This window comes from Salvia miltiorrhiza, chromosome 6 (genome assembly GCF_028751815.1).
Source record: "Salvia miltiorrhiza cultivar Shanhuang (shh) chromosome 6, IMPLAD_Smil_shh, whole genome shotgun sequence".
NCBI classification, from domain to species: Eukaryota; Viridiplantae; Streptophyta; class Magnoliopsida; order Lamiales; family Lamiaceae; genus Salvia; species Salvia miltiorrhiza.
In genome coordinates, this window is record NC_080392.1 from 12657750 (window position 1) to 12681219 (window position 23470).

The 23470-nt window shown below is 40.6% G+C and overlaps 2 protein-coding genes, 1 long non-coding RNA gene and 1 pseudogene across 4 annotated transcripts; 3 read left to right on the forward strand and 1 right to left on the reverse strand.

Annotated features, from left to right (window-relative positions):
• On the reverse strand, window positions 1–735 carry LOC130988742 (uncharacterized). The gene is made up of 2 exons (XM_057912686.1): window positions 562–735; window positions 1–482 (listed from the first exon to the last, which is right to left on the reverse strand). The coding sequence occupies exons 1-2, from the start codon at window positions 686–688 to the stop codon at window positions 19–21; spliced, it is 591 nt and encodes a 196-aa protein (XP_057768669.1). The 5' UTR covers window positions 689–735; the 3' UTR covers window positions 1–18.
• A 4649-nt stretch (window positions 736–5384) lies between these two features.
• On the forward strand, window positions 5385–7710 carry LOC130988744 (uncharacterized). Of its 2 annotated transcripts, none has more exons than XM_057912687.1 (3): window positions 5385–5655; window positions 6759–7058; window positions 7342–7710. In XM_057912687.1, the coding sequence occupies exons 2-3, from the start codon at window positions 6788–6790 to the stop codon at window positions 7419–7421; spliced, it is 351 nt and encodes a 116-aa protein (XP_057768670.1). In that variant the 5' UTR covers window positions 5385–5655; window positions 6759–6787; the 3' UTR covers window positions 7422–7710. The 2 variants fall into 2 exon arrangements, with proteins under 2 accessions (XP_057768670.1, XP_057768671.1); XM_057912688.1 differs by having other exon boundaries at window positions 5415–5655; window positions 6750–7058.
• Window positions 7711–8802: 1092 nt separating this feature from the next.
• On the forward strand, window positions 8803–9856 carry LOC130988745 (uncharacterized). Its single transcript, XR_009090195.1, has 2 exons — window positions 8803–9292; window positions 9418–9856. It is a non-coding gene; the product is annotated as an uncharacterized LOC130988745 (long non-coding RNA).
• Window positions 9857–15061: 5205 nt separating this feature from the next.
• On the forward strand, window positions 15062–22495 carry LOC130988746 (zeatin O-xylosyltransferase-like; annotated as a pseudogene).
• The last annotated feature ends 975 nt before the right edge of the window (window positions 22496–23470 follow it).

Below are 23470 nucleotides of genomic sequence, written 5' to 3' on the forward strand. Positions count from 1 at the left end.
ATAATCACTAAACATGCATTAGTTCATAGCATCACAATATTGCTGCCACATTGTTTGTGCGAGGGCATCCATCTCCGCGTTCCACGCTTGAGACGAGTTAATTGTATCAACAAAATCCTTCGGCTCATCATTGGTGATCTCGAGTTCTTGGAGGAGTAGATCGTACTGCTGCTCGACCGGATCAATCGCCATGTTAGAACGAATGAAGTTGTCAAGAAGAACACACGCCATCATTAGCCTAATTTGAATTTTGATGGGATAATACGTTGAACTTCTTAGTGCAGCCCACCGCATCTTCAGGATTCCAAATGCAAGTTCAATAACATTCTGAGCTTTGTCATGTCGTAGATTAAACAACTCCTCAGTATTTTGAGGCCTTGCATTAGTAGGCCCCCACTCCTTCAAATGATAACGAACTTCTTTATACGGTGCAAGAAAGTCTTCACTGTTTGCATATCCACAATCTACCAAATAATAATTCCCTAGACAATTGAAAACACAAAGATCGATTCATAATTTATTTATAAAAAAAAAACACAAAATCTCGAATTAGAAACGTACCCCGGGGGACTCTAAATCCATGTGGCCTATTGACTGCATCCCGGAGTATGTGAGAATCAGCCGCTGATCCCTTCCAACCCGGCAATGCATATACAAACTTCATATTGCGATCACAAACTCCTAGCATGTTGGTCGCAATTTGGCCCTTACGTGTTCTATACCTGGCCTTCTTAATATTGGGCACCAACACAGTAATGTATGTGCCGTCTAATGCACCGAGGCATCCCTATAAGTAGGACAAAACATGTTGTTTGTAAACTAGATACAATTATTCACATATTCTTTAATAAATGGCAGCATATTGGCTTTTACATTAATATAAGTTTTTTGTTAAATTAAGTACCTTAAACCACTTCCACCTCGAGTCATTACATTCTTCGGTTACGAGTTGCAGCTTCACTAGCAAAAGTACATGGATCTTCAAAATGGCTTTCAAAACAATATGCACGTAATGTGATATTGTCTGCCTTGATCTCCAAAAATCAAACTGGACAATCCTATTCTTTTTATGATGTGCTAATATTGACAAGAACATTGCCACTTGTTCTTCAACAGTTACATATGTACCATCCTTCAAAGAGCCTAGTTGCCTTAACAAATTACATAATCGGCCGAATGTGTTGCGGTCCATTCTTAGATTGAGTAAACAATCTACATCACTTACTTTAGTCAACCAGTTTAAGTGCTTTACTTGGTCAGGAATCCGAAGTAACATGCTGTAAGGCTGTGATTCGCACACACGATTTCTCTTACGGGATTTCATCCTAAGAATTACATCTATTAAAATGACTAGTTGATAGTAAAATTGACGCATAACTTCCTCAATTAACCAACCCACAACTTTCTTGTTAATTGATGTGTTTCTCATTGTGTAGCAGCAAATTCAACAACAATTTAATTAGAATATGCAATCAATTCGATATAACACAGCAATTTGTAAGAAGAGAGAAGATGTTATAGGCACAACGAATATCCCTACAGATCATGGATTTCCAAAAAAAAAAGAAAAACACAACAAATCACCAATGAAACAAATATAAAAAAACAGGGGATAAGATTGAGTGAGTGATCTAACAAAATTAATACAAATCACCAAGCTCCCATGTGGTATTAGAACCTCCAGTTTTAGTTCAATATTGCAGAAGAAATACATAAAAATTGATCAGTTTAACTCTGATACAATTGAAATCACAGCACCACATAAATGTCAAAGTAAACCTAAAGTCACACCAACGAGATAAGCAAAAAAATTGAAAGCACTGTGAGGGAAAATTCAAATTAATCCATTGTACTTAACAAAATGAACATCGAAACAATTATCAGCCTATTCATCTCCAAGCACATTTGCGATTATTCCGTAACAAATAATACAAAGTCTTCAACGAAAAAAATATTTCAATCACAACAAAATGAAACTGAAGAAATCACAAAATTAAATACAGAATCGGAGTTGAATTTCGGATAATAAAGAAATGAAAAAGAGGTAAAGATGCATTTCGTACCAGTTCAACGAAGCCCTTCTTCGCGATGAATACCGAGTCTTCCAACCAAAAAATTGTTTGAACCACGAGAAAAGGAAACTGCATATATCACAAAATGAAATACAGAATTGGAGATTAATTTCAGAGAATAAATAATTGAAAAGGAGGTAAAGAACTACAAAATCGTACCAGTTCGTTCGGAGGAGCCCTTCTGCGCGACAAACAAGATGAAAAATGAATGATGTTATGTTCCCAATATAATTGATGAGAGGGCAAATATAAAATTTGAATTTTTGGAAAAGAGGGAAGAAGAGTTAGATTAATTTTAACTGGCACCTACCGCCGGTTTATTAAACGAGCTCAAACAAAAGAATTATTGCGGGCTGGCTGGCTCATGCGGGCCACATTGGTTATTTACCGAAGCAACCAAACACCATGTACATACCAGTCTAATAAACAAACTAGTGCAACCAATCCAACCAAACTGGCCCTAAGGATTCTTAATTATCTACTTTATCACTTTATTATCTATACACTTTTCTACTTATTACATACACACTTTTATTTTATCACTTTTATACTTTATTACTTATACACTTAAAACACTAATCTACAATTCTTTAATTCATGTGTCGAAAACAAATGCATCAAGATTCGTGTGGGACGAAAGGAGTATTATATATTTGTAATTAAAAGAGACAATGTGAAACGAAAAATCTCTCCTCTCTCTTCGCGTATCGCTAGCAACCCCTGCAGTTTTTTTCACCTGACTTTTCTATTCTTAGTGTTTGTTGAATATCACCTGAAGGTAAAATTTCCCATTGCAGAAAAAATCCTGTTGATTTTATCTCTATTGTTGGATTCTGTGCTTGTTGAATTAATAATATACTTTAGATGTTATGAAACAAATGTAAAATGAGAAAACTAACATAATTAAGATATTTATGGACAACTACCCCCTTTTTTTTAGGGGGTTATTGCTGGAAAATACATGTAGTTTGTCAATTTTCTGGTTTATAACATGACTTTATAATTTGACCAGAAAATACATCAATTTTCAATTTAATCGCAATTATAACATGACTTTATAGTCTGACAATAAAATACACCAAGTTTCAATTTATTCTCAATTATAACATGACCTTGCAATTAATTTAGTATAATAATATCAAAGTTTAATACATTAAATATTTTTAATTTTCTTTTCATCTCACAATATACTGTATATATATATATATACATATATATTTGATAAATAATTAAATATACATCTATATATAAATAATATATAATATTATTTACTTTTTAACATAGTTTATATATGTACCTAAATTATTTATTGGTCCTAATATTTTATAATTTCATAATTTAAATAAATAAATACTTATTATATATGTAATATATTAATAGAATATTAAAATCAAATATATATATATATATATATATATATATATGTATATATATATATGTATTTTTAAACCATCAATGATCAATATAATATCTTGATATATATAGGGTTAATAGTCGAAAAATACACGAACTTTCACCAAATTTGCATATTGTACATGACCTTCAAAAATAGCCTCAGAATACATCACGTTTGAATTTAGTCGTAAATTGCACACGGGGAAAGTTCTGGCAGCTCTTAAGTTTGACCGGCGATGGCGTGGACAATATTTAACATTACATGGCATTACTCGTGACTTTTTTTACATGCTGGCAAGCCACGTGGGCAAAACGACGTCGTTTTGATATTTTGAAGAATTTACTACAAAAAAACAAAGAAAAATCCTCCCTGCCGGTTGCCGCCTCCCTCCTCCACTCAACCGCCACCTCCACCCTTCCAGATCTGGAGTCGCTCCCTGCTTCTCCGGCGAGGAACGCCTCTCCGACATCACCCTCGACGGGAGCAGCGCCGTTCAAACGCTGCCTCCTCTTTTCCACCTCCACTCAACCGCCATCTCCACCCTTCCAGATCTGGAGCCGCCCCCTGCTTCTCCGGCGAGGAATGCCTCTCCAACATCACCCTCGACGGGAGCAGCGTCGTTCAACCGCTGCCTCTCCCTTTCCACCTCCATTTAACCGCCATCTCCACCCTTCCAGATCTGGAGCCACCTCCACTCAAACCCCTCATCTCCAACAATGACGCTGCGTTCAATCTCTCCCCGCCCTCCCTCCGTATCCCTGTCCTCTACTTCTCTCTCCTCTCTCTAGGCATCGCCGTCTCCCCCTCAACCCACGACTACACAACACTACGCCTCTGGAGAGTTAGGAAGAGGGCGCTAGTGGCGGTGGTGGTTGGGAATGACAAAACGAGGGCACCACTACCACCTCTGTCGCCAATACCCTAGATCCCCAAATCGCGGCCTCCTATCCGTCGATTCGCGGCGTTCGCATAGCCGGAAGGCCGCCGCCGCCGAGCCCAGCTCAAAACCCCCCATTCTCTCCACACTCTGGCTAAAACAACGGCTTCTTGCCCCAAATCACTCAACAATCAACAATCACCTTCAACAGCAATTTTTTTATTTTTCAGCCCCAAATCACTCAACAATCAACAATAATCTTCAGCCCCAAGTTCGAGTGGCACCACCAGGCGGAGGCAGAGGCAGAGGCGGGGATGGCGGCTGCGGTGGTGAAGCAGCAGGTGAGCCGCGGCGGGAGACTTGGCAAAACAACGTGAAGCTTTTTCTTTTTCTTTTTTAATTTAAAATAACTTGACGAAACGATGTCGTTTTGTGTGTTGTAATGTAACAACAAAACGACGTTGTATTCCTACATCGGAAAATTATCCACGTCAACAAAATCCGACAGCCACGTCACCGCCGATCAAGGTGGTAGTCAACGCGGGTGCAATTTGCAATTAAATTAAAATGTGGTGTATTTTGGGGCTATTTTTGAAGGTCATGTGCAATATGCAAATTTCGTGAAAATTCGTGTATTTTTCGGCTATTAACCCACATATATATATATATATGTATATTATGAAATAATTAATCATCTAACTTAATTTTTTATAAAAGTTAATCAATTAATTAACAATATTTTATACATCACAATTTAATATAAATACAATAAATATTAATACATCTATGATAAAAAACAATCTAAATAAAGTCATGTTATAATTGAGAATAAATTGAAATTTGGTGAATTTTCTTGTCAGACTATAAAGTCATATTATAATTGCGATTAAATTGAAAATTAATGTATTTTCTGGTTAAATTATAAAGTCATATTATAAATAAGAAAATTGACAAACTACATGTATTTTTCGACAATAACCTTTTTTTTTATATACTATATATTTATGGGGCCTTTTCTCCCCGAAACCCAAATTGGCCCACTCGGTAAACCCAATTTGATACTACTTGATCCAAAATTTATGTACGATTTGTCCGATTACATTTCTCTCTTATAATTTTGATCTAATCCTCCGCTGACGCAGCACCGGCGACTTTCATTTTCTCTCTCCTTCATCGCCGCTCTCTTCCACTACCTGCCGTTTCAGAAGACTGAGCTGCATTCACATCAGTTTCTCCGGTTCGCTGCTACTTTTCTACGGTTTTACTAATCGCCAGCTTCACGCCGCCGCTGCCGACTTTTCCGCTCCTTGGTAAATCCTGATGCATTTAATGATTGACTGCCGGAACTTAATTTTATTTTTGATAATTTGTATGCTAACTTGCTGGAAGGATCATCTTCGTCGATTTTAGGGATCTTATGAAACTTATTGCGTACTCTTTTTGGTAATTAGTGTTCCAAGTGGTGAAGTACTGTTACTTTGTTTTTATTTATTTGATTATTGGTACGCATCTATAGTGGAAAGAGCATTTCGTTGATTTTGGAGTTTTGAAATTTATTGCTGGTTATATGGTGTATTGTTTGGGGAATTTCGATTTGGGGGTAATGATGGATTTGGACTATGTGAAGATAAAAAGAGGAAACGTGACGTTGTGGTTCAAGATTATGCTTATGAATTCTGTTTGATCCAGAAGGAAACTTTCATTCTTAGAGATATCAATAGATGTAGGAATTACTTCATCATGTACTCCTTATTAAAAATCAGCTGGTGCAGTCCAGATATGTTTGAATGTTTAGAAATAACTGTTTGGTTTTGAGCACCATCTTCATATGAATCTATGATGTAGAGATATGTACTTACACACCTATACAAGTGTTTAATATACTGTCGTACTAGTTTTGCTCTGTATAAGCATTATTTCTATGTGGATAGTTTTTGGGAATTGTTGGTTGAGTATAGAAGTCAAAGGCTATTTTATATTTATGTATCTCTCTTTTCTTAAGTGCAAATATTGTATTTGAATGAATGAATGCATAAGCATTTTGTGTATTTAACTTTTTTAATCTAACACGTTATTGCACTTTCTTAAGCTTTTTAGTTTGCTCAAATGGACTGATATTGCACTTTCTTAAGCTTTTTAGTTTGCTCAAATGGACTGATATTTTAATGTATTATTCAATTAATAAGGAATTGAAGTAAAATGGCTTAATTATCACCCATTGTTGCTACCTTTGTAAAGCATATGGTGCTCCTAGCCATGAGTTTGTTACAAGGACAGACTTCTCAACTCTAGCATTAGAGGTGTCATTTGGCTTTGCAATTTACTCTGTAAACTTTTCTTGGTCTTTTCAAATTCATCCTCTTGTGTGTTGTATTGAAGCCGTCTTATTTTGTTTTTGCACGAGGTTTTCCAGGGATATTTCTATAACCAAGAGTTACAAGAATGGCATCTAGACGGAATGTCCGTTATAGTCGTCTTGCTGATGACGACGATGATGATTATAATGGTCAAAATCGACATGACCCTAGATTTGATTATACTCCCAGAAGCTATGACAAAGTTCCTTGGAAGTCAATAATTCTCGCAATCTTTTTGCTCCTTCTTGGGTGTCTGCTTCTCTTGCTTGCAGTTTTCATCTTCACTGGTCACATGGGAGGGGAGCTCTCCCAAGCTTATGGCCTCTTAGGACTGGGTTTGCTTACCTTTGTACCAGGTATCTCGATAGCCTCTTTGTACAGTTATTTGATCGTAAGCACTACATAGTGTTCTACATGGTGTTCCTTATGCTCCACCTATTGAAAGACCCTCTTTTTATGAGCTGGGTGCCTCTACCACAGAATTTTTAGTGCAATATGCTTTACATATCTCAATACTCCACTTAATAACCCGAAATCCTCCATTACTACTCTGACAGCACATTTCCCAGATGCAATTTGTTTCGTAATTCATTGCACAATGGCTCAGTTTCTATTCTTACTATTATTAAATGATTGTAGGGTTCTATGAAACTCGGATTGCCTACTATTCGTGGAGAGGTGCCCAAGGATACCGCTTTGCCAATATTCCAGACTATTGAGAGGTTTTCTTTGTTTCAACTCAAGGCATATTTGTTTTTTACGCATTTAGCTTACAAGATTCCTCTGTAAGAACTCGTGGTCGTATTCATGTGTATATTTAGAAACAAGTGTGTGTAGTGTGTACATTCTTCAGTTAAGTTTAGCATAACTCTGGTGCCACGCACTGGACAATTGTTTACAGATGTGTCTGGACAAAGTTTTGTATCAGAGAGTTTCTTGTGGTGAATCTATGAGCTAGCTGCAAACTGAGAATGGCATTAGGATCATTTTGTTGGTTCTTTTATTTCAGATTGTATGTCATTTTCTATTTTCGTTCTTTACACATATGACATGAATTTGTAACTTTAAATTTCCCTGAAGACTGAAACTTATCTGTTCATGAAAACTGTATTTTTTTTTTTTTTTTTTTTTTTTTTTTTTTTTTTTGATGAAATTACATTATAAATAATACAAATCACACACACACCCCACCTAGTGGTTATTGTGGCCGAGAGTACTCGAACCTGTGACCTCTTGGACAACAGGCAACCACCCTAACCACTAGGCCATCCCAAGGGGACAAAAACTGTATTTTTATTTATATGTCAAGATGGTCATTTGTGTTTCCTGTATGAATCTCCTTGCCTTACATTCATATTAGCTTTTCAATATCCAATTATTGTTGTGATTCACAAGGCAGGATGTCACGTCTATACATGAGTTGAATATCCATGTATGAAAAGAGGAGTTTTAAATTTCAAAATTTTCTCTCCTCTCACTTCTGCCCTCCAAATTTTCCTTTTCCTTTTTTATATTTAGTTTTATTCAAAAAATCATTAATTTTGATTCATAAAAATATTCTATTTGAATGTTAAATTAAAGATGCGAGATGATCTTTAATTCAATGTAAAAATTATAAAAAATAAACTTTGAAACAGAAGAATTTGTATTAATGTTAATATAAATTTATAGTGAATAATTAGTTATAAATCTAAAGAAAACAATTTCTTATTTTGTTTAAATTTATTCAATTTGTATTTATGTTTGTCTATGAATATTTATTTATTTGTATGAACATATTTGTTATTTTATAAGATATAAGTTTAATTTAGATTTACATTTATACTCCCTCCGTCCATGAAAGAACTTCCTAGGAGGAAGTGGCACGGGTTTTAAGAAAAAATATTGTTGAGTGTATTGAGAGTGGATAAAAGGTAGTTGAGTGTATTGGGAGTGGTGAAAATGTGTTATAATTAATATTGAGAGTTGTGAAAAGTGAAAAGTGAAAATTAAGAGGATTATAAGTGGTGGGATATAGTCCAAAAATAGGTAGAAAGTTTTTTTGTGGACGTCCCAAAAAAGAAAGATAGGAAGTTCTTTCGTGGACGGAGGGAGTATATATAATAATGAAATATAATTTACATTTACTTTTTAAATAGGTCTTGTGTGAGATCGGTCACTAGCTAGAGAGCAGTCCTCTCTCGCCCCGACCCAAAGCTACCCATGTTCCCTCCCCACCCTAAATTCTAATCTTCAGCAGCCATCTCTCTCTCACGCGCGCGCGCCTCTTTTACAAGAAGTCGCGACATCTACCATTGAAGATGTGGTTGAGGGTCTACTCATAGGAGATGCGCTTGACCACCCAATCGGGGTTGAGGCGGTAGCCGCCCACATGGGAGTACTTGGGGCAGCACAACTCGAGTTCGTAGACGGCGAGTATGACGTGGCAGAGGTGGGGGACGAAGTCGAATTCATCGGCAGTGGCGGTGGCCCAGCTCTTGCTGTCGTAGGAGCCGATGTAGGTGCAGAGCTTTTCCACCCACCATAGGCACCCCAAAACGACGACACATTCCACGCCACAAGCTATAGACATTTCATCGAACAGTTTGAGGTAGAAGAGTCGAAGCTTCCCATTTGTAGAGTTGTAAAGTAAAAGCTATCGATTCTTTGTGTGTTGCGTGTTGTGAATAATGAAATTCACTTTTCGTTGATGATACATACAAATCCCTCAACCAGATCATCAACTCTCGCCACCATGAATTCCTCCAACTCGTCGTCTCTGGCCTCATCTACAACCTATTCTCCGATCTCAATAGACAGGACTACTTCCAAAAAATCCACGACAAATACTCGCGTGTGTTGGAATGACTCAGGTCGAGTTCCTCTTTAGCAAGGCAGAGCCGATGCTGAGGAGGTTTCGAATTTTCAAGTGCGGATTTACGACAAGGAGGGTGACAGAGCAACTGGATGTGGCGACGAAGGGGGCGTGGATGTTGAAGAGGGATTTCAATATTGATTTTTGATCTCCAATTTGACTTATTAATCCTCAAACATTACTTTAGTTTTATTCACGAGATGTTTTGCTTTTATTTATTTGGTCAAGTACTTATTTTTGTAAGAAAAAAATAATTATTGATATGATGAAAGGTAATGTTTCAAAAATTTTACCTTTTTTTCACGTCAATTGTTATTTTTACTTACGAGAGCTTATACTTTTAATTATTTGGTCAAATAATTATTGTCGTAATAAAAAATAACTATTGATATGCAAAAAGGAAATATTTCAAATTATTACCTTTTAACTTTTTTATGATAATTGTTATTTTTTTACTCTCGAGAACTTGTACTTTTATGTATTTGTTCAAGTAATTATTGTCATAAGAAAAATTAACCATTGATATGGAGAAAGCTAATGTTTAGAAAATACATTACTTTTTTTACGAAAATTGTTATTTTTATTCACGAAAACTTATACTTTTAGTTATTTGACCAAATAATTATAGTCGTGAAATAAAATTAACAAATTCAAATGAAAGATTACTAAACTCTAGTTGGATAATTAATAAACAATAGTTAGAATGTATTAAAAGTCAAAACAAATAAAGAAAATAGTTGATAAAAAGTAATTGAAATTTTTAATTATAAAGTGAAAAGATAAATTGTGACAAAATATAAATAAAATACAGAAAAATGAGAGTTTCTGTAGAAAAATGGGCTAAAAAATCAAAGGTTTAGATCGGCCATTGCCTTCCCAAAGTTGTAGGTTTACATAACTTATTGGGAGGTTCACTGCACTAGACTTCAAAAAATTTCACCGATCGTTTCTCTCGTCCAAAAATGGTGAGGTTGGTGTAAAAAGAAAGCGAAAGGGATCTAGAACAATATATCCAAGTTTCAAGGGTTTTCATATATTGAAACTGGACTTATGTCCTTTGAAATTTATCTACTAATTAAACTAGATTCAAACCGGCCAATAATATTTGAAAAATCATAGGATATTTTTAAGAGCTCGGGAAAATCTAAAAAATTTTACAATATGGGAGAAGACATACGAAAGGTCACTATGTAAAATTTTGAGAATTTTTGGGAACCATTTGATTGGTTGGAATCGCCTTGCAAAACACTGCCAAAACAGTAAGCTTACAACATATTTCCATCTTCACCTCAAACATGGTTTCTAGCCCACGAAAACTCGTCAAAATCATGATCCAAGGCCACAACACACACCGCCACCACTAAATATACATCATATCTATGCAAAATACCAAGGCATACATGCTCATTTCAGATTTTTAAAAAGAAGACTCACCCTTATAGCTATAGCTTCACTCTAAAACTTACGCCCAATATCCTTCTCACATTCCCTTTCTTCCTACTTTGCTTGAGGCTTCAAGGGGGATGCTATGGAGGGTGAGATGGGGGGAGAAGAGCTTGATAATGGTGGTGGGAGAGAGAGGGGATGGAGAAGTGAGTGATTTTATTAGTTTCTTATGGGATGTGTGAAGAGTGTGAGAGAAGAGTGATCAGCCAAAACAATATTTGGGGGGGAAGGGCGGGGAGGCGGCTGCCACCAATGGGTGCATTAGTACTTTAACCTTTATATTTTCCCTGCTAAAATAAGTACTAATTATGTTAGCTAAATTAATTTAAAATGGTGGCTAAAAATTACATGGGTTTGTGGTAACATTTTGTGCTGCATTTTAACTTAAAAACAAGGCCTAAAAATCACCCTAAGCTTCACAAAAATCGGCTTACCCATGGGCCTCCTCTACGGGCCCGTTATCGCTCAATACTCGAATAAAATCAAAATCGTATAAAAATAAATAGTCAATTAATTTTACACATTCGAAATGTATAAAGATATATTAATTTTAAATCAATATGACTCACGAGAGAATAAAATAGAATAACTTAATTTATTTTATTCCCCGTCTTTCTTAAAAGAAAATATAAGCATCAAGACACTTAAATGATCACAAATATAATTATTCTCATTAACCGGGAATTAGAGACCTAGCAAATATTAATAATATTATTAAAATATTATTACTTTTAGGATAAAAAAATCCGGGGTATTACAATAAATAAGTAACATATTAACATCGACTTACATAATAACTAATATGCAATTTTTAGAGAAATAAAGATGCAACATTTTTGTTAATTAATTACTCTCTCCATCTCATTACAAATATCCCAATTTTCATAAGGGATGCCACATTATAAATGTCTCACTCCTTTTTTTGACAAATAATTAATTACAAATAATTAAGAGACTAATTAACTAATGGGCCCACCACCTACTCTCTATCCATATACCTATTTTTAAAAATCCTAATTTATTTATCTCTTTCCACCAACTCACTTTATCTATTAATTACACATTTCTTAACTTTCATGCCCAAAAGTAATGGAACATTGTAATGAGACGGAGGGAGTATCATTTTTAATTTTTACTTCTAAATTTTTTATGTTAAGTATTGGATTTAAAATACAGAGAAGTGAAATGATAAGTATAACTTTCTAATATTTAATCAAAATATATTTCACAAACTTACAGACAAAATATTTTGTTATATTAATTTTCATAAGCAAAGTAATAAAGTTGAAAATCAAATAACAATAAAATTTTCATATAATTAAGTGAACACATTATTTTCGGGTCAACCTTATAGAGTTTCAGGTTATTTCCAGGCGAATCCTATCGAGTGTCAAACTATTTGATTACGAATTATTCAAAATGTAATATTATCGGGATGAAATTTTTTAACCATAATTTTCTTGAATTGACGGGCTAATCGAGCCAGTCCACGAGTTTCAAACTGGATTAACATCTCCAGTTGAAATGATGAAACTACCTCTCTGTGATCATAACAGAAAATCATTTTACCCGTCCTCAATTTTGTAACATCTATAAATAATATTCCCTCCATCCACAAAAAATGTAACACTTTTGGTGGACACAGATTTTAAGAAAATAGTTGATAGATGTGTATTAAAGTATAAATGAGTGATTGTGGTTGAATTGAGTATGAGCCATAAAAAAAATGAGTGATTGTAGTTAAAAAGAGTAAGTGACCATGTCCTAAAAAAAGGACTTCATCCGTCCACCAAAAGTATGACACTTTTGGTGGGCACATGTTTTAAGAAAAATGATCAATGGTGATTTTTATGCAGTGGAGAAAAGATCTCATCAAAATTTAAAATGAGTGGTTGAAAATGAATTAAAGATGAGTTTTTTTATAAACAAGGGGTGTTTGTAAGGATAAATAATACTCCATTTGTTTCACTTATATTCACCGCGAGGGAAACCGGCCATCTGATTTTATGTTGAGGATAGAACATCAGGCTCAGACGTTGACTACTTTCGATTGTTTTTCTGCTCCTCGTCATTTTCTTGCTTTGGTTAGGATGGATCAGTTTGGCTATCGTAACTTTAGATTTGGTTTTCGTGTTGATAGCTAGTTTGTTTCCTTTTTGATTTGGTTTTCTTTGTCTTCTGGATGTAGTCATTTTTGGGCTTCATCTTTTTATGTTTTTGGTCTGTTTGCTTTTGGTTTTTCTTTGTTGTTTCTGCTGGGCGTTGTCACTTTTGGGCACCGTTGTGTATGAGATACCAGTTGATGGTTTAATGATAAATTTACAATTAAAAAAAAATAATAATCTCTCTGTCCGACTTCAAATGATCCAATTTCTATTTTGGATTGTTACACCCAAATTTAAAAATAAAATTAGGCATTTAACACAACTCACCACTACTTTACACCTTTATCACACATTTCTTAATCTCTATGCCCAATTTTTTTGGATCATTTGAAGCGGGACAGAGGGAGCAAGAAAAAGTAGTACGGTCATGTCTTAAAATGGAAAGTGTCATAATTTTTGTGGACACCCAAAATGGCAAAAATATCATACTTTTTGTGAATGGAGGAAGTATTATATTTTTTGTGGACGTTCAATTGAGTAGTATTCCCTCCGTCCCGCTATTCATGGCACGTTGTTTTTCGGCACGGAGATTAAGGAGAAGCAAGTTAAGTGAATAAAGAGTGTGGTGTTTGTGATTAAGGGATATTATTAATTATTTCTATTTTATCAAGACTTTATACTTGTTACAAGATTCAATAATCTGAATAGCTTTAGATTCGCATTCAATGACTGATCAAAAAGAATTTTGTTTATAAACTGAGAAATTAGAGATTCATAGAACAAAATTAAGAAGATCGCAACAAAATAAGGCCACAGCCAAAAAATTCAAAAAATTTGAAACAAGATTTGGCAACATTTTCGACTTTTCTTTCTTCTTCTGCAACAAGATCACAACAACATAATCTGAAAAATTCAAATTACTCAAAACTAAAAATTCCAACAATTTCTATAACCAAAAATCAACAAATTCCAGAATCACCTGTTATCGAGTGGGAAAATTGGGGATCTAGGGCTCTGTTCTTTTACATAGAGGGGTGTGAAGTCTGTGAAGTCGCTGGAGTCTGTGGAGCCGCCTAGGAGGCGGTGAAGTCGGTGTGGGCGGCGCACTCCGTCGTCGTTGCTACTACGAGCCCTAGGAGGTGGTGAAGTCGGTGTGGGCAGCGCACTCCGCCGTCGCGCACTCCGACGGCGCTGTGTGTTAAGGAGGACGTGAAGAGTGGGAGAGTGGTGGAGGTGATGAGCCGGCGAAGAGAGAGAGAGATAGTGAGCGGAATTGAAAAGGATGAAAATAGAGAATGATTTTAGGGGTTCCCTCAAATCTGTAATTAGCATAATTAGGGAGGGATTAATTAAGCTTAAGTTATCCCTTATTATTTCTCAAAATAAAAATGAGCCATTTATACTGGGACAATCTAAAATGAAATACGTGCCATAAATAATGGGACAGATGGAGCATATTACATTTTCGGTGGACGGTAGGAGTAGCATATTAAAGCTATTCGCGATAAAGCACTTAAAGGCTGCACAATTAAATTTCAAGTGTTGTCGATCATTTGTTTAATCGCGTGCTTGTTACCGGCATTGTTCAGTTTACTCGCTTCGAATTAAATTTCATTTTTAGGTTTGTTCTTGAGTGAAAGGAAAAGGCTTTGATTGGATGGATGTCGAAATAAAAATCCACTCTAACAATGATTGAACTCATTAATAACTATAGTTTTATATTTTATACTCCGAAGTAATTTTTTAAATTTGGTGGCCTTTTTGATACACGTGGACTGATTTATCTGCTTGACTGAGTCCAGATCCATTTACCTGAGAGTTAAAACTTGTCACTCTCAACTTATGGATCAAGAAATTAAATATCTGATATCTCTCAACTTATGGAGCAAGAAATAGAATTCCGTCTCTCACATCTATAAATAGATGCAACTTCCTGGCCATCACATCATCTCTCATGCCTAACTCTAAACACACAACAATCCCTCAAAACACGATGATGAGCCACACCAAAAAATCTTCGGTGGCCGTGGTGGCAGTGCCGTTGTTGGCGCAAAGCCACCTGAATCAGATGCTTCAGCTCTGCTGCCTCATCTCCTCCGGCGGCCTCCCCGTCCACTACGTGAGCACCGCCCTCCACAACCGCCAAGTCAAATCTCGCTGCAGCGCCGTCGCCCAAATCCATTTCCACGATCTCCCCACTCCGCCCATCGCCTCTCCCCCTCCCAACCACAACGCCGCCAACAAATACCCCACACATCTCAAGCCAGCCACGGCGGCCTCGCTCACCCTGCGCGGCCCCTTCGCCGCCTACTGATACGGGCCAAGATGGTGATGAGACAGACGTGAGCGATGAGGAGTCGGAGGATGGGCCTCGCGAGTTCGATACGAACGAAGAGCTGGACGATGAGGCTGTCCGCGATGGTGGAGGGAGGCCTAGGCGCGAGCGTAAGGAACCCGTGAGGTTCCGTGATTTTATTAAATAATCGGGCTTGGCCCATAATTTTTGTATTTATCGAGTCGGGCTTATTAATGCTCCTTTTCGGGTTTTCTTATTGGTTCTTTCCCGAATCGTAAGTGTCGAACCAATCAGGGTCCTAGTATAAATAGTGGGATTAGGGTTGTTATACGCATGAATGAAGAAGAACCCTATTTTCCTTTCACGTTGCTTATTTTATTCTCGCAAGTTCCTCGACGTGATCGACGGGGAAAGCCCGCGACTGTCGAAATCGTGTTTTCTCGAGTGCTCTATCGAATCGTTCTTTGATAAGGGAGGCGAGACCTTATCAACTGGTGCTTTCATCGATCCTCTTCCTTCCGTCTCGCGATGAACCCTAACCCTCATCGGGTGTTTCCTCCCCATTCGAGGGCGCCACCGACGTCCAACATGGTGGTCTCATCGGCGTATACTCAGCCACCACACTCAGCGCCGCCGTTGACTCCCCAGGTTCCGGTGGAGACTCTCATCTCCGTTCTGCAGCGGCTCGAGGCGAAGCTCGATGCCTCCGACCACCGCACGCCGCTACCATCATCTCGTCCGCTCCCGGAGCCGCCGTCTGAGATGCAGGGGTCCGGTTGGGCGCCGCCGTGGCCATCGGGGTGCTTCCAAACACCATCGCCGGCAGTTACGATTCCGGTGCCACAACCGGTCACGATGGCTTGGCCGCCGCAAGAGGAGAGTCGGCGGGGATTCTCCGGGCAGCACAGCGGGTACAATAATCGCTCTCACGAGCCACCGGGACCCACGGCTTGGGATTCGACGAGAGAGCAGTCCAACCGCGCCATCATCCCCACTCACACAGCGTGGGATCGTCCGGTGGTGCGTAGTGGGGAGAATTCGGTCCCTCGTTCGTCATGGGAACCGAGTCAGCCGCGGGGGGGGGCCCTCCCACACCTCGTCCGAGCCATCCCGCTATATGCGTTTGGATCCTCCGATGTTTGATGGCTCGGACGCGCAATCATGGGTAACGAGAGTTCAATACTATTTCGATTACATTATGTTACCACTTGACCAACGCTTACATAGTGTTATTGTTTTGTTTTCGCCCCCGGCATCGGACTGGATTTTTGCTTATCGGGAGACTAACCCTCATGTCTCGTGGCCTCAATTCTTGGACGATGTGCGCCGTCGCTTCGATCCCAACTACTATGTGAACTATATCGAGGTGTTATCCAAGCTTACTCAGACGGGAGCGTTGTTGGATTATAACAACGAGTTCGAGAGATTAATGAATCGCACACACGGCCTCACTGAATCAGTGCTCATTCCGATGTATATTGGCGGTCTTCGGCAACCTATTCGTGGCCAAGTTCGCTTGCAGCATCCGCGTTCTGTGGCTGCAGCCATGTCACTTGCTTCCGAGTTCGATAGTATGGGGGAGCGAGGGAATCAGACGGGGAATACGGGGTCTCGACGGCCGTGGACGGTTCGGGACTCTCGGGGATCGACGTCGGGAACGGTCCCTACGGCCCCGACCTCGGAGGTTTCAAAAGCGGCAGCAGCTGTGGGCACCGGGAACCGCCCTCGCGAGTTATCCAAGCTGCCTATTATTCGTCTAACATCAGCGGAGAGGACGGAGCGGAGTCGGCAGGGGCTGTGCTGGTATTGTCCGGAAAAGTGGAGCGCCGGTCATGCTTGCAAGAAGCCGGTGTTGGCGTTTATGGGAACTGACGAGGCTCTGGCGGAGTTGGAGACAGGGGAGGCCGAAACCACGGGGTCGGAGGTAGTGGCGGAGGACCTTTCGCATTTATTGAGCATTGACGGCTGCTCCCGATCACCCTCGATCGAATTCCAAGGGGCGCTGGGTGCGAGGGATGTATCTATATTGGTGGACACCGGGAGTACGCACAATTTTGTGCACCCTCGGATTGCAGAGCGATGCCAACTTCCGTTGACGCCGATTACCCCCTTTCGTGTTTATATGGGAAACGGCCAAGCTTTGTCGTGCTCTTACAAATGTGAGAGGGCTGAGATTCGGATTCAAGGGAATGGTTTTCACGTCGAGTTATTTGTGCTTCGTTTACACGGGCCCGATTTGATTTTGGGAATGGATTGGCTTCATTCGCTTCGTCGTGTTACGAGTGATTACGAGAAGGGTACTTTTGAGTTCGAAGATGATGGCCGCCGGATTTGTTTGGATGTTACACCCCGTCTACCTCGGCAAGTGTCTGCGAGGGTTTTCTCGTCTCTCATAACCAGCCTTGAGAGCGCTTCTTTGTTCGAAATTTTGCCATTAGAGAAGGCCGAGCCGGCTGCCGGGGCCGAGGAGTCGAGCGCGGCGCTGCAATTTCCGCCGGGGATAACGGAGGAGGTGCGCGTGATTTTGGAAGAGCATGGGGAGGTTTTCTCGGTCCCTTCGGGTTTGCCTCCCACGCGCCGGTTTGACCATCGAATTCATCTTCTTCCGAACACCAAACCGGTGAACGTCCGCCCGTATAGGTACCCGTATTTTCAGAAAACCGAGATTGAGAGACAGGTTAAAGAGATGTTGGAAACAGGTATCATCAGACGGAGCAACAGTGCTTTCTCATCCCCGGTTCTCCTAATTCGCAAGAAGGACGGTTCTTACCGGTTTTGTATTGATTACCGTGCCTTGAACGGGGTGACGGTCCCGGATCATTTCCCTATCCCCACCACGGATGAGTTGTTTGACGAGTTAGGCGACGCTCGGGTGTTCACTAAGTTAGATCTGAGGTCGGGATATCATCAAATCCGAATGCACGAGGAGGATGTTTACAAAACAGCGTTCCGAACGCACGATGGCCATTTTGAGTTCTTAGTGATGCCTTTTGGCCTCACGAACGCTCCATCGACTTTCCAAGCGGCGATGAATGAAATCTTTCGGCCATTGTTACGTAAGTTTGTGATCGTGTTCTTCGACGACATTCTTATATATAGCCCGTCGCTTGAGAGCCATGCTGAACACCTCGGGGAAGTTCTCACGATTCTGCGTGCCCACCAGTTCTTCATTAAGCTTTCCAAGTGCTCTTTTTGTTGCACGACCGTGGATTACTTGGGTCACATCATTTCGGAGGGCAATCTGAAAGCTGACCCATCCAAAATAGAGGCGATGGTGGCATGGCCGACTCCCAAGACAGTGAAGCAGTTAAGGGGATTTCTGGGTCTCACAGGCTATTATCGTCGCTTCATCTCGAAGTATGCATCAGTGGCGTCCCCGTTGACTGAGTTACTGAAGAAGGACGCGTTTGAGTGGTCCCCAGAAGCGGCTGAGAGTTTCGCAGCTTTGAAGGAGGCCATGACGTCGGCACCGGTTCTCAAGCTCCCGGATTTCTCGAAAATATTTGTAGTTGAGACCGATGCCTCGGGATTCGGTATTGGGGCGGTGCTCTTGCAGGACAGTCATCCCTTGGCTTTCTTCAGTAAAAAGCTGGGTCCGCGACGTCGAGTTTCGTCAACATATCACAAGGAGTTGTACGCTATCGTTGAAGCCGTCCAGAAGTGGAGACAGTATCTGTTGGGGCGTGAATTTATTATTCGCACGGATCAGAAGAGTTTGAAGGAATTACTTCAACAGGTTATTCAGACACCCGATCAGCAATTGTACGCGAGAAAATTGATGGGATACAAATTCCGGATCGAGTATAAACCTGGAGCGTCAAACAAGGTGGCAGACGCACTTTCTCGTTGTGAGGAGGATACTGATGAAGCCGCGACCAATGCGACTCTTTTTTTGGAGGTGGCCCAACCCATTCCCGACATTCTAGAGTTACTTAGGGTGGAAGTCAAAACTTTACCGGAGTTTAAAGAGCTGCGTGAGGCTTTAGTGGCGGGCTCGGCGCCCCGGGGTTATCGGTTGCATGACGGACTGCTTTATCGCGACCATCGTTTAGTGGTGTCACCTTCATCGGAGACAAAAACGGCAATATTATATGAACATCGCTCCACGCCATCAGCCGGGCATCCGGGAGTGGAGAGAACATTCCGTCGCCTTGCTTCTTCATTCTATTGGCCGAACATGCGTCGTGATGTAAAGCAATTCGTGGCTGGTTGTTTCGAGTGCCAAACGACAAAGTATTCCACCCAAAAGCCGGGCGGGCTTCTACAACCGTTACCTATTCCTTATCAAGTGTGGGAGCACGTCTCTATGGACTTCATTACCGGCTTACCGCAGTCTCGGGGTTATACAGCAATCATGGTGGTGGTAGACCGCCTTTCGAAGTATGCTCACTTCGCGCCTCTCCCGACACGATTTGACGCTTGGAGAGTAGCTAATGCCTTTGTGGACACGGTGGTGAAACACCATGGCTTTCCGGCTTCATTAGTTTCGGATCGTGATTCGGTGTTCCTTAACGAGGTATGGGAACACTTGTTAAAGCTGAGTGGAACGAAGCTTCACTTTACAACGGCATATCACCCGGAGTCCGATGGCCAGACTGAGGTGAAGAATCGGGGACTCGAACAGTATTTGCGAGCATTCGTGGCCGATCAACCGGCTAAATGGTCGAATTTCTTGCCTTGGGCGGAGCTTGCTCTTAATTGTTTCCACCATGAAGGATTGGGGACTTCCCCATTCCATGCATTATACGGTAGAGAACCACCTCCACTAGTAGCGCCGCGGCCTTCGGCGACGTGTCCGGCGGCGGTAGCCGAGGTGATTAAGAGTCGCGGGGAGTTGATTGTGTGGCTCCGCCGGCATCTGGAGCGTGCGCAGCAGCGCATGCGGGACACGGCCAATAAGCATCGCCGCGAGGTGAGTTTTAGCGTGGGAGATCGGGTCTTGTTGAAGCTCCAATTATACCGGCAGCATTCGGTTGCTAAACCTTTGTCAGTTAAGTTGGCTCGGAGGTACTACGGGCCATTTGAAGTGGTGGAGCGGATTGGTGAGGTGGCCTATAGGCTGCGTCTGCCCGAGGAGAGTCGGATTCACGACGTTTTTCACGTCAGTTTATTGCGGCCTTACGTGGAGGGAATGGCGGTGAAACCGGCGGCGTTTCCAACGTTCTTTGCCCGAGGAAAGGCCGTGGCACGGCCTGTGAAGCTGCTGGACCGCCGAACTGTGCAGCGAGAAGGTGAGATGGTGGATGAGTGTTTGCTACAGTGGGAAGATGATGGAGGAGCGGTGCCGACTTGGGAGCCGCTAGAGGTGGTGCAGCGTTGCTTCCCGGCTCTACTCCTTGAGGACAAGGAGGTTATTAAGGGTGGGGGAGTTGATACGGGCCAAGATGGTGATGAGACAGACGTGAGCGATGAGGAGTCGGAGGATGGGCCTCGCGAGTTCGATACGAACGAAGAGCTGGACGATGAGGCTGTCCGCGATGGTGGAGGGAGGCCTAGGCGCGAGCGTAAGGAACCCGTGAGGTTCCGTGATTTTATTAAATAATCGGGCTTGGCCCATAATTTTTGTATTTATCGAGTCGGGCTTATTAATGCTCCTTTTCGGGTTTTCTTATTGGTTCTTTCCCGAATCGTAAGTGTCGAACCAATCAGGGTCCTAGTATAAATAGTGGGATTAGGGTTGTTATACGCATGAATGAAGAAGAACCCTATTTTCCTTTCACGTTGCTTATTTTATTCTCGCAAGTTCCTCGACGTGATCGACGGGGAAAGCCCGCGACTGTCGAAATCGTGTTTTCTCGAGTGCTCTATCGAATCGTTCTTTGATAAGGGAGGCGAGACCTTATCACCTACCTGCAGGAATTGGCGGCAAAATTCGCGAGGGTGGTGGTCGTCCACGATCCTTGGATGTCGTACGTGGTTCAAGACGTCGCTCAAATCCCCAATGCGGAAACCTACACTTTCGTTTGCATCTCCGCCTTCTCCTCCATCTCCTACTTCTGCGGATTTCTAGGGTTACCTTTCCCTGTCCCGCATCCCAGAGACTTGTCCCCTTTCGACGATTGGATGACCGAAGAAGCCAAGAAATTCGCTACTCTACAAATGGAGTCGTCGGCCAATCTTAGGCGTGGGAGCATCTACAACACCTCCAGAGTGATCGAACCTCCTTACATGGAGGTTATCGAAAGAGACGAGCTCAAGAACGGCAGGCTCACTTGGGCGATTCGCCCACTCCTTCCTACTTCATCACCACTTAATGAAAAACGGCATGAATGCTTAGAGTGGCTGGATAAGCAGGAGCCGAGATCGGTGATGTACGTTTCTTTCGGCACCACGGTTTCCTTATCAGACGAGGAGGTTAACGAGATTGCTCACGGGCTAGCGCGCAGCAGAGTGAAGTTCCTCTGGGTGTTGAGAGATGCCGATAAGTGCAACGTGTTCGACGGAGACGTGAGGAGAGCCGAGGTGCCGGAAGGGTTTGGAGAGAGAGGGAATGGTAGTGAGAGAATGGGCGCCGCAGTCGCAAATCTTGGGGCATCCCTCGGTGGGCGGGTTCATGAGCCACTGCGGGTGGAATTCTTGCATGGAGAGCATTACAATGGGAGTGGCGATGGCGGCTTGGCCTATGCATTCCGACCAGCCAAGAAACGCCGCCTTGGTTGTGGATATTTTGAAAACGGGGATCTTGGTGAGGGAGTGGAAGGACAGACTGGAAGTGGTGAAAGCGTCGACGGTTGAGAATGCTGTGACAAGATTGATGGCGTCGGAGGAAGGGGATCGGATAAGGAAGACGGCAGAGGAGCTCGGCGCCGCCGTCAGGGAGTCCATGGAGCCCGGCGGCGCTTCGCAGATTGAGTTGGATTCCTTCATTGCCCATATCACAAGATAGAAACTTAATTATTTCTACCACAAATCGTATCACGTGCTTTTGTTTGCCACTTTATATTTTTGGTCATTTTTTTTCTTTTTTCTTGAAATCATCTCGTATTTTCTTGTTATTGATGGAGATTTCTTTCATGTTCATGCTATTTCAGGATGCCAATTGATTCCTCCATTATCATTCTATGAATTTCAGAGAGTATGGCAGTTGTTTTTTCCAATGTTTTTGGGATTAAGCTAGAAGAAAAAAAAAATCTTGTTCCTAAAAATCGTGGGGCGTTGTTAGCCCACATATATGAGAGAGAGAGAGAGAGAGAGAATAATAAGAGTAAAGATCCGCAAAGAAAAGAAGAAAAATCGAATTTACGATATGAGCAAAAAAATAGGATTTTGAAGTAGAAAAAATTAAATACTGAAATTTTAAAAATTGAAGACCGAAAATAGTCGTTAAAACTGTATGTTTATATATTATATAGATTACTCTTTTAAAAATTAGAATTGTACTAGTAGTATTAATTAGTGTTGTGTATAGTTCCAATTTTATGATGATATGAAAAAGTGTCAGTTACCAACATATTTTGTGACCATAAGAAATTACAAATATCAGTTTTTAAGCATTCCCAGCAAGAAACACTATCCCATGCACATCAAATTGAAAAAAAAAACATGGGAAATTGATTGGATTCAATTATTTTAAATTTTTGGTATGGATGGATTTGGCCTTTTTTAAGGTCACATGAAGAACTTCTATTTATAGACGTTATTGCCAGAAGCCAATAAAGTGATATAAAATGGGGAAGTTCATTATATTTACTTTTTGAAAATGATAATTTGTACGTCAAAAAAAAAAAAAATTGTTGGTATTTGTGATAAAAATTAAAGAAGGTGTCTCACAACTTTTGCACGAGCTATTGAAAGAACTTTCTTCTCTAGATCTCAATGTGATTCGTTGAGGATTGTTATCTAATCAGTTAATTAGCTGTTAATAGATGCCCTCCCCAACTCCCCCAAGTCAAAAAAAATTAGCTGTTAATAGATCGATATATTATAGCGAATTCCTGATTTTTTCAATGTTTTATAAAGTTGGTTAAATACATAAATTTTGGTTATTTTCAAAATTACCTAAAAATTAAAATTCCACCAAATGAAAATTGGCAATTACATCAAAAAATTTAGAAACTGTAGCTCCAA

What these genes read in the sequence shown, in the direction of transcription:
- LOC130988744 (XM_057912687.1), top strand. Translation starts at nt 6,788, where the DNA reads ATGGCATCTAGACGGAATGTCCGTTATAGTCGTCTTGCTGATGACGAC. An exon ending in TTTGCTTACCTTTGTACCAG is followed by an intron (nt 7,059 to 7,341) that starts GTATCTCGATAG and finishes AAATGATTGTAG; the next exon opens with GGTTCTATGAAACTCGGATT.
- LOC130988742 (XM_057912686.1), bottom strand. Translation starts at nt 688, where the DNA reads ATGCTAGGAGTTTGTGATCGCAATATGAAGTTTGTATATGCATTGCCG. An exon ending in TGGATTTAGAGTCCCCCGGG is followed by an intron (nt 483 to 561) that starts GTACGTTTCTAA and finishes TCAATTGTCTAG; the next exon opens with GGAATTATTATTTGGTAGAT.